General features: G+C 39.6%; 1 protein-coding gene across 2 annotated transcripts; it reads left to right on the forward strand.

Annotated features, from left to right (window-relative positions):
* Positions 1-392: 392 nt before the first annotated feature.
* On the forward strand, positions 393-7302 carry mapre3a (microtubule-associated protein, RP/EB family, member 3a). 2 transcript variants are annotated; one of them, XM_034112248.2, is made up of 7 exons: positions 393-508; positions 2275-2402; positions 2481-2626; positions 3643-3835; positions 4684-4826; positions 5222-5374; positions 5927-7302. In XM_034112248.2, the coding sequence occupies exons 2-7, from the start codon at positions 2282-2284 to the stop codon at positions 5993-5995; spliced, it is 825 nt and encodes a 274-aa protein (XP_033968139.1). In that variant the 5' UTR covers positions 393-508; positions 2275-2281; the 3' UTR covers positions 5996-7302. The 2 variants fall into 2 exon arrangements, with proteins under 2 accessions (XP_033968139.1, XP_033968141.1); XM_034112250.2 differs by having other exon boundaries at positions 3643-3799.
* The last annotated feature ends 3997 nt before the right edge of the window (positions 7303-11299 follow it).

The raw sequence follows: 11299 nt of genomic DNA on the forward strand, positions 1-11299 counted from the left end.
TATATGAAATGTATAAAAAGCCTTAATAAATTGTAAGGGCTGGACGGATTTGTTTATTGTGACAATTTAGACCAAAATAATGAATTGACTAAATCATTGCCAGATAAATCACTATTGAAAATCAATGTTAACGGTTGTTACATTACAAATTACTGTTGTAATGTAACTTTGAATTATCTGAATATCAGTTTTAAATCCAGCACCATGTATAAACACAATAACATAAGGTGTTTTTGTGCAGCCTGAACTCAATAAACCCTCAGTCACCGGCAGGCCTAAAACCCCAACAGACACATGATGTGTCTCTTAGCTCTAAAGTCCTATTTATAATGAACCTTTAACAGCGTGGAGTCATGCGCATGCGCAGTAGGTGCAGGATAGTTGCAGTCCCAGACAGGGCGGCCCGTTACCAAGCACTGCACCGCGCACTGGCTCAACGACGACACCACCGAGCATTGACATAAGGAATACAGCCAGCGTGATAACAACACACACACCCGTGAAAACAGTGAGTATCAAAGCGCTAAATAACCAGTTCACGCGCACTCGCTTTGTGTGTTTCTCTTTTTGTCCGGGGGAGCGTGTTTTTTATTCCCATGCAGAGAGGATATTTCCCGTGCACTGACAGTCCTGAGCTATTCCGGGAGGCCTGTAGAGGGGGCCGCTAGGAGAACACCAGCACCAGCGTTGCGGTTTTTTTTGAAAACCGAAAGCCACCCAGCAAACGGGGCATTTATTGTTCTCAGCTCGGGCTTTAAATGCCGGACCCCCGCCCCATTGCTGCTTGTTAGTTTTCGGGTTTTGCACCAAACGTTTTGCTGCAGTCCTCACCGGAGTTTCTAGAAGAGGCCCGGACGGTTTTAGCAGAATAGACTTTCCTTTCTTGTTGTGATGATATAATAAATATTCATTAGAAAATGCACAAACTGCAAGGAATGTGTCTGTGGATGTAGCCCAGCCTGCATTGTTTGGTCCTATACACACGTTTTATTGTTTGTTGTAGTTTATAAGCACATCATTGTAAGCTAGCAAAGCCCCATGGGACACTGCTGCACGCTGCTGAAGCTGCAGTCACAATAATATCACTGTTATCACCATGAAGGACCGCCTACACTACAGATAAGCGTTTTACTAGTGTTTTATGTGAGAAACGCTACAATAAATGTATTTTTCTGTGTGGTTCATGCAGACACAGTACGGCGTGTGACCTGGTATTTAATTATTGTGTTAATAATAAATACCATTAATGTGGCATTTTACTGCAGGCAATGTCAAGGTGTTACAGGCCCATTCTGACAAAACTCCACCGGGGGTATTAGCAGGAAAGTGAGCAGAGAGAAGTGTGTCTCTGCCAGATGTGTAAAGCTGCTCACGAACATCAGGATATTTCAATTTAATCTAGGGGGGATTATGCTCTCAACACATCTGTAGATTAAAACTGAAACTAAAGATGCTTGTCAGGCACTGTGTTTACAGGCAAAAATCTAGAGCAGCCTATTTCTCATCAAAATCCAGGACCACCAGTGTCACTGCGCAAAGATAACCACCACTAACAACCTTGGGATACAAAAACACACTAATCCCAACCAAATAGTTGAACAGTGTATACAGATTAATTCTACTGCATAACATCTGACATATCCAGGACAATTATATCAAGAAATGGGTTGTATTAAATGAGTCCAGCAAAGTAGGTCTTTAAAAATGTGTCAATCACTCAACAGTAACAAAATTAATCTGCAAGCATTTTGATAATTTATTATTATATGTGCCAAATAAGTTAAAAGAAGCACGTGTCCAAATACAACATTATTAAAAAGGTATTAAACTGTTTAGAAAGTTAGAACTTTGTCACTTTATTGTTATTGGTCCTTATTATATACCACATTATTGTAAATTGTTGTTCAAGACAATAATATATATTATTTCTAGGTTTACTTGATAAAAATGTATTTTGAAGACATTTAAAAAAAAAATGGAAGATATTGTAACAGGTTATTTTGACATTTTATATGAAGAAACAATTAATCAATAATGAAGAAAATCGTTAGTTGCAGCCTAAGTGGATCACTTCCGCATTTTTCTGAAGATTGGGATAGGATGATAGTAGCAAGCTGTGTATATCCATTTACACACACTGTGGTCAATCAAAGAATGACGGAGCAATCAGTTGGAAATATTGTAAACGTACTTTTAGACAATAAATGTAAAGATAAAAGGAAAAAAAACATCCAACTGAAAGTCTTATTTTCTCTCTTTTCACGTTTGTTTCAGGGAGGGGATGGCTGTGAATGTGTACGCCACGTCTGTGTCTATTGACAACCTCAGTAGACATGACATGCTGGCATGGGTCAACGATTCTTTGCACCTCACCTACACGAAGATCGAACAGCTGTGTTCAGGTAAAGCTTCATTCAAATTCTGCTCAACCTGAATGAGAAGACAACACAAATATATTGATGCATCTTTGTGTTTTTCAGGAGCGGCATATTGCCAGTTCATGGACATGTTGTTCCCGGGCTGTATCCTTCTGAAGAAGGTCAAATTTCAAGCCAAGCTGGAGCATGAGTCTATACACAACTTCAAAGTTCTTCAGGCAGCTTTCAAAAGGATGAGTGTGGACAAAGTCAGTTAACTTTTTACATTACATTACATTGCATTTAGCTGGCGCTTTTATCCAAAGCGACTCACAATAAGTGCATTCGACCAGGAAGACACAACCTTGAAGAAAACAGAATCATCAGTACATCAGGTTTCATAGAGCCAAACATTTCAAGTGCTACTCAACTGGCTGTAGATAAGCCAGTCCTTTGTTAGTATATAAGTGCTCTGTTAGCAGTTCTTTGTTAGTAATTCTATCGCTCGAAGTGGAGTTTTTACTTTTATCATATTATCTTGTTTTTCACTGTATTTAAAAGGGCTGGTTCATGGTTGTGATAATCAATCAGTTATTTACCTACAAAAGATGGCGGTCAGCACACCAACAGTTTTGAGAAATAGCAAACAGCAGGAAAACACGTTTTAGTCTTACGGCTCGTCCACACTACAGCTTCGACAGCTTCAAAAGCGGTTTCCAACACTTCTGCCCATTCACTTTGAATGGGGTGACGTCACTTTTCGCCGAACTGCATTGTGGGAAGCAGAGCGGAGCTTTCCTGGCGTTTCAGGTTGCAAAGGTTGAGCAATGTTCAACTTTTGGAGCTTCTGAAGCTTTCGGTGGAAGCGTCAGCCAATCAAATCATATGCCAGTACAAGCTCTAGCCAATCAAACCGTTGCTTGTGTGTCAGGGGCGGGAGATTCATGTGATTGGTTGTTGGTCGAGCTTCAGACACGCCGAGCTCCAAGCTTTTTTTGAAGCTGTCGTGTGGACGGGCCGTTATCCTGTCGGACAGTTCTGTCCAACAGGGAACACAATCCCTTATCTACGCACTAGACCAAACTACCAGACATCATTCATTTAGAAAAACATTTTAGCTTGCAAAATAAGGGAGTTGCTTGTTAGTTTGTTTGTTTGTGACTTTGGTGAATCCAAACTAACCAAAGTCACACAATAACACAAACAAACTAACCTACCGAGTCAGAGGTGTTTGTTTGTTATATTACATGTAGATATTTAAGCATTTCCTGTTTCCATCCTCCAGATAATTCCTGTAGAAAAGCTTGTAAAAGGGAAGTTCCAGGACAACTTTGAATTCGTGCAGTGGTTCAAGAAGTTCTTCGACGCCAACTACGATGGGAAGGAGTATGACCCTTTACTAGCCAGACAGGGGCAAGACGTGAACCCTGCCCCCAACCCAGGTGATCACTTTATCCACAAACCAAAGAGATACGCAGGTAAACCAAACAGTTTCGGCTTTGCTGCACGTTCTTGCTGAGCTTTGGATGGCTCTGAAGCGCAAGTGGTGTGAGCAGCACGATTCACAGACTTCTTAGATCCATCTCACTGCCCAGCATTCACAAGCCACATGACACCGTGTAGGTATGGTACAGGTACTGCTGGGGTCTTAGCAATCACCACGGACTTGCAAATGCCAATTGCAACTTGTCTTCCCAATTCTAATTGATCACAATCAGCAGATGTGCAAGAAAATCTGAAGAAATATCAAATGCAACCACTCTCTCCAGTGTCCTGCATCAAGCAGCTGATGCAACACTGTCACAGCCCTAGATCTGCCTGAAAGCTGTAACTCGAAAGTTTGTCTCATTTTACTAACAACAGTAACGTCAGCCAGGCTTGCTTTGTCTCTCTGAAAGATGTATGTTTGAAAATCATGGCAGACAATGTAAATTGACTTGCAGTGTGTCATTAGGCTGCTCTGTGACGGAGCAGTGTGGTTGATAATGGGCAAAGTGACTGCATTTAATTTTAAAACTGTGTTGGCATGTTTTGACTTTGAGTTTAACACCTCTGCTGAAGCACTTGCAGGGCTTTTTCTGTATTCATTATTTTAGCAGGACATTCAATCTGGCAATCAAGTTTTTTGTCAGTATCAGTTTTGTTGTGAAAGAATTTCAACACAACAAAAATGTTTCACAACAAAATAGCATCTCAAAGGCACAACATTATGCTATAAGCTCTCTACAATGTGCTCTATCCATCGCCACATTGCTGCGAAGCCAACATTACAAATCTGTTTTAATTCAAATGATAAACCTCTCTGATCATCTCTCTTACTCCCAAGGACCACAGAGGACATCTCCAACAGTTCCCAAAATCATGCCAACACCACAGCGGGTCCAACACAACGTTCCAGTTATGAGGAAGAATCCCTCTTTGTCTAGAAACGGGGGAAGTGATGCTGAGATCATGGAGCTAAATCAACAGGTGGACAACAAGAGTACTCTCTCACGTCTATGGAGTCCTTATACAGTATATTCAAACCTACTGTTTCACGGGACATTTTTACATCTTTTAGTAATCTTGCTTTACTTTACTAACAAGTCAAAATGTCTCCTCATGTGTTGGTTATTATTTTACATTTTAGAGTTTTAACTTTCTTTTCTTTTGTATGCCCTGTAACAATATAATTTCTTAAAATGCAAAAATAGATCAAATCAAAGAAAATCAAGTTGCTTTTAATGTGAAAAGTATTTATGCTGCGATGACAAATTATTTTTCAAACTCTTTTCATAATGCCACTTTAACAGGCTGTGAGCCCTATGTTTTCGCCTACTGCCTTCCTATATCAATACATATATGTTTTCTCTTTCCTTTCTCAGTTGATGGAGTTGAAGTTGACTGTGGACGGATTAGAGAAAGAGCGAGACTTCTACTTCAGCAAACTACGGGACATCGAGCTGATCTGCCAGGAACACGAGAGTGAAAACAACACCGTCCTGTCCAGTATAATCAACATTCTCTACGCGACAGAGGTATGCATCCTTTTACTTCAACACATGCAGGCTGCACTGCACCGTTTCAATCTGCATGTCCTTTCCTCAGAGAGTTAGGCCTTCTTTGAGACAAACTCAGCCATGTCTCGTCTCATCACCCAAGGAACACATTCACTTTCTAGTTAGGAAAACATTGTGTGCAATGCAAATGTTCCTTTCTCCTACCTCATTTAAAATGAATCAAATCCATATTTCCAGTCGCCTCGGCTCAGCGGTAAGTTGCAAACTGACTGTCAGATAACATTTATAAACATAATTAAATGTTAATCATGTTGTCATATTGCCTACTCCTAATGCACATAAAGTGTAATTTGTATCTTCTTGGTCTCATGCACTTATTGTAAGTCGCTTTGGATAAAAGCGTCAGCTAAATGCAATGTAATGTAATAATTCAAAAAGTCGGTTCAACAGGTTTGGATTAAATCAAACTTGTTTAATGCACTGGACTGAACCAGGACAACAACACCAGATATTGACCATCAACTCTTTAGGACATTGGACAAACCTAACTGTCTTTTCTTGGTTCCTAAGGATGGCTTTGCACCGCCGGAGGATGAGGACCTCGAGGAACAAGGTCACCTGGACCAGGATGAATACTGAACTCTTCACCCCCCCTCCCCAACATCTCCATCTTCTTTTATTGTTTCCCTCATTTGTTTTCTACTCCCTCTGCACGCTCCCTATAAATACTCCCTGTTCCCTGTCTGTCTTTTCCTTTCTTTTTCATATGGATATCTGTGCATAACCTCCCCCCATTCTCCCTCTGGCCGTCTACTCACTATGCACACTACTGTGCATCATCCTCTGCTGCTCCTCCTCCCTGCCTCCACAGTAACAATTATGTCCCACACATCCCAGTTATTACAGCATGAGTAACGCAGCAAATCGAGCCAAGCCTGGCATGGAGGTTGTTATGGCAAACAGTGAATTTTGAGTCTGTAAATATTGCCTACATTGTGATTTCTGAGAGAACAAAGTCTTTGCTCGTTATGGAGTTCTTTATTTGACTTTTGTGCGCTTAGAGCACAGCAACAACAATGCTCTAAAGTGCTGACAGGACACTCCCAGAGCTACTAAAACTGTGACAAAGGTGACTTTTTAATAACTATTTCTTATTTATTTAACTTATATTTCATTATGATTAACTTTCTGTAGCATTTGGTGCATAACCTACTGTACATGAAGTGAAAGCTGAGGCCATGTGTGTTATTTTGGTTATGGTTTGTGTTTGAGTAAGAATCAAGCTTTTAGTTTCTGGTATGGTGAGTTCATGGCATGTAGAAACGCTGAGGTGTAATGACTCAAGGCGTACGATCAGTGCTCTGTGATTATTCATTATTGATCAGCAACATATCTGAGCATGAGAAAGTTACACATTGACTGTGAATGAGTGATATTTTATATATGTAATTTGTGTCGAGATTTTGTCCGATGTTGCACGATCCTGATTAATGGCAGTTGTATCTTAAAGGCCATCACGCAGACGCCTATGAGTTTTAAATTTAGAGGTGGAAAGCCACCTGCAGACTGACCACAAGGTTATAGATTGTAGCAGTACTAATGTTTTAACTTAGAATATAAAGGAGCCTGACAATGAATTAACACAAATACACTTTCACACGATAGGTATTGTCATGCTTACCTGCTAATCATACTTTATTTTTATTTGCTGTTAAGGGTTGCCCAGGGTATATGCTATGAGTTGTAGTTTGGCTTACAGTCAGTATTAATACAATCTGTGACCGGTAACTGGTCATCTTAAGCATCCAGTTAAACTAAGGAAGTCTCCTTGTCCTTCACCTGCTTTTTCTACTAGCAAACTGGCTGTCGTCTGATCTCAAACTTGTATTCATTGACCATGTAAACATCTCCAGAACACTCATCTTCTGAGTTTTTAATAAAATAAACAGTTGTGAAATAAATTGTGGTGGTTGATTTTGAGTGAAATAGATTTGCATTGCAAGTTCACATGGTTTAAATGTTCACTGAATTAACATTACATTAGCATGCTATAACCAGGGGTGGAAGCGGTACTCAAATGATTTACTTAAGTAAAAGTAGCTATACTACAGTGTAAGAAAAGTATTGGCATCAAAACATATTTTAAGTACCAAAAGTAGGGGAGACCAGGGACAGTTGCAACACTTTTTGGGCTTTTCCCCAATAAGTAAAAAAACATTTACAATAAGATAGCCATTTTGCTATATTATACATTATCAATATGTCAGCTACTGAAACAATTTATTTAAGATGTTTTTATGAAATAAGTACAGGTTGGAAAATGTATTTTTTTTTAAAACCTCAACTGTTACAACTGTCCGTGTGAACAGGGACAGTTGTAGCACATGCCAGGCACGGTTGTAACATGTTAATAACGGTTACCTTTTTTCACACTGCATGACAACAAATAGGGAAAGCTGTCAAATTCTAAGGCAACAAGATTTGAATGGGGTTTCACACATCCTCCAACAAACAATGAGCAATGAACAGGATAACAGATAACACACACAGCATCATCCTCTGTGAAGGATTAAACTGTTCTCTGAAAGGTGCTTCTACCTTAATTATGTGGACCTACCTCCTTTGAGCTGAGACCATAATATAAATCAGCTGCCTCCATCAGGTAGTCTCTCAAAAGCATCTCCTTCTCTGTTGAGAACACCTTCTTTGGTGTCCAGTAGCCTACTCTTGGGGGTGTTTGTGATACCTGACTCTCCAACCTCAGCCTCTTTTTATGGAACCGGTACAGGGTGACATGGCATATATCCAGGGACTTTGCCACTCCCCTGAATGATTTGCCCTTCTCAACTTCATTTGAGGCCCTCTGCAGCAGAGCAAGTGGCACTGCCCTGTCTGTCTTCCTCTTTCTGACATTTGGCATACTGTAAACACACACACACACACACACACACACACACACACACACACACACACACACACACACACACACACACACACACACACACACACACTTTAGGCCTAATGTACAGTATTTTATTCTGTTTATTTTTACAGGGACAATGCACACCAAACAACAATACAACTGTATGCTTGAATGAACAATTGATCATTCAAGCAAATGAGCCATCATTGTAAATGTGCCATGTTACAACCGTCCCGTTACAACCGTCCCAGGACCACCAGTCTGTGAACCTGCCTGATTGCTAGCTTGACCCATATTTAGCTAGTTATATTTGTAGCTTACAAAACAGTGATTCTAATAATACTAGTTTGGATTCCTAGACATTTGAACTCAAGACAGTATCCAAAAAATACATCAGATAATTGTAGTTAATATTTTACCTCAGAAACACACTTTTGCTGATATCTTACGCGAGAAATTCAAACGTGGCTCCTTTTTTTCTCAGCGATCTTACCATCTAACTGCGCATGTGCAGAGTGAGTTTCATCACTTTATTGAAGTTATTACAACCGACCCGTGTTACAAATGTCCCTAGTCTCCCTTACTCGTTATGCGGAATGGCCCAGTTAAGCACCATATATATTTTCAATTATATACATTAAATATATTTACATATATTCAAATATAAATTATTATAATTGATGCATTAACATGTTCATTACTTCAGTGTTGCACTTGGTAAAAGTGGGGTTCATTTGAATTGATATCTTTATACAGGCCTACTACTAGAAAGCTCAACCTATAATAATATTTGATTATAGATTAGTAGATCCATATTTTGTATTAATAACCTAAATCTGCAATGTAACTAGTTACTAAAAAATATGAAATAAATGTCGTGGCGTAAGAAGTTCAACATTTGCCTACGAAATTAAGTAATGAGTAGGTACTTAATTAATTGTTCTCAGTCTTGAGTAAATGTACAAGTTTACTAAGGATTGTAATCCTCTCTTTCCAAATAATAGAGATACCATGTATTACACTCAGACACCTTGCAGCCCACGGATAGGATCGTGGCTACTTCTTCACAATGCATACGGGGGATTAGCTCAAATGGTAGAGCGCTCGCTTAGCATGCGAGAAGTAGCGGGATCGATGCCCGCATCCTCCAGTGTGACTTTTGTATTTCACCATCTAGTGTTTGTGTCTGCTAATCAAATACCTTTGTTAAAACGTTCATTGATTTAAAACTATTTTCTAATTTAAATCAGAGTAGAAAACGTGGAAAAGTTACAATGAGGGAACTATCTTTCGAGTTTCGACATAAACAGACTGCTTTTTATCTGGTAGAACTTGCTCTGTGTCTGCTATTCAAATACCTTTGTTAAAACGTTCATTGCTTTAAAACAATTTTCTAATTTCAATCAGAGTAGAAAACGTGGAAAGGTTACAATGAGGGAAGTTAGGGAACCATCTTTCGACATAAACGGACTAAAAGAAGAACTTGTAAGGGCGATGAGAAGTGCAACTTTTTCTGGACAAAAAAATATCAAAACCTCAAGAGATTTACCTGATATGGTGGTCCAGGGGGAGCGTCACCGTCGCTGAAAATTCAGCATATCACATTATCATGAAAGTTTAACGGACCATCAGCAGCCGTTTCTCGGTCCCATTGAAAACCAGCAGATGGCAGCACAGTGTAGCGGACTCCATGAACATTATTCACAGTTTTCTGAGGTTAACGAAAGTTTGTATCTAATTTTTCTCTTTCTGTCAGGTTTTGGGTCATTCCAGAATTAGAGAACATGTCATGTCCCCCATATAAAAAATCTAATAATCCATGCCCAAAATGCTAAAACATGCACTTGTTGTGTTAAACATACTTGTATTGAGACAAAATGTATATAAAGTTGTAGAAAAAGTGGTTTCAAAATATTATTTAAATTATCAAATAGCTCTCGAACATCCCCTAAAATGGCATTTTTGAACTTGTGGTAACAAATATTTGTATCACTCGTCAAATATAGCAGGAATGAAGAGCGGCTGATTTGAAAAAACAAACTCGAGACTCGAGAGTGACCGCAGTGTAGAATCGCTGTATAGTTTAAATCTCCTAACAATGTTGTCAATTTTAGACATAGGCTTATTATATTTACAGCCCTTAATAACATCCATTTTCTGGGCTCGATATGTGTCTTGGCTGTTTTCGTTGTGATCGCAAAATTCCCCTTGTTTATAATAATCACCGGTCCTTCAGCAGGACACTGTAGTGATTCAAAGTGTGATTTTAACAAACGAGTGCTTTTGTTTTGAAATCACTTCCGTGAGTTTCCCCCCGCCCCTCGCTCCAATGACCATTTAGGCCCATTCCCAAACCGCCCCCTACACCCTACCCCAGACCGTTGCAAAAACTAAGAAGCTTATAAACATCAGGTTTAAAACTAAAAGAGCTTTGAAACACAATGAAAGATGTTTGGAGTTTTATTTGAGTTATTAATTTAAACTTTTTGTCTAAGAGATGCTGATTTGAAACCGTTGTTACATACAGTTACAGCATTTCCTGTTTCTGCCGGAGAGAGGGGAGGCCGTCCCAAAGCTTGCTGCTGTATTTACTCCCTCCATCTGACAGGAGGGAGCCTCGTTGAGCTGCGAGTGTGGCTACAGACGGAGTTCACTCCATCACGGAGGGGTAGGGTCGAGGGAGTGGTTTGGGATTGGGCCTTAGTAAAGTGAAAAGCAAAAACGCCTCTCAGACGCACTTCCGTTTAATACGTGTTTAATAAAGAAAAACAATTGGACGGTAGATACACGGATTTCAAATGAACTAGAACTGTTTCAGACTTTCTCGAGGGTAAGAGTTCAGTCATTGTACAGTTCAAACTGGTTTTAGAATCCGTGTATCTACCGTCCAATTGTTTTTGGTTCCAGTTCAGCCCAACGGTATACTGTTTTTCTCAGACGCGGAGGGATACTGACTTGTTGTGAAAAGTAATTTACACTTCAACCCGTGGTATACGCTCAGTATCACGGCTAAGAACCAA

The sequence above is a fragment of the Pseudochaenichthys georgianus genome, chromosome 22 (genome assembly GCF_902827115.2).
Source record: "Pseudochaenichthys georgianus chromosome 22, fPseGeo1.2, whole genome shotgun sequence".
Classification (NCBI taxonomy): domain Eukaryota; kingdom Metazoa; phylum Chordata; class Actinopteri; order Perciformes; family Channichthyidae; genus Pseudochaenichthys; species Pseudochaenichthys georgianus.

Excerpts from the sequence above, each read along its gene's own strand:
- mapre3a (XM_034112248.2), top strand. The coding sequence starts at position 2,282 with ATGGCTGTGAATGTGTACGCCACGTCTGTGTCTATTGACAACCTCAGT. Across the intron at positions 3,836-4,683 it reads CAAACCAAAGAGATACGCAG|GACCACAGAGGACATCTCCA; the intron begins GTAAACCAAACA and ends CTTACTCCCAAG. Across the intron at positions 5,375-5,926 it reads ACATTCTCTACGCGACAGAG|GATGGCTTTGCACCGCCGGA; the intron begins GTATGCATCCTT and ends TTGGTTCCTAAG.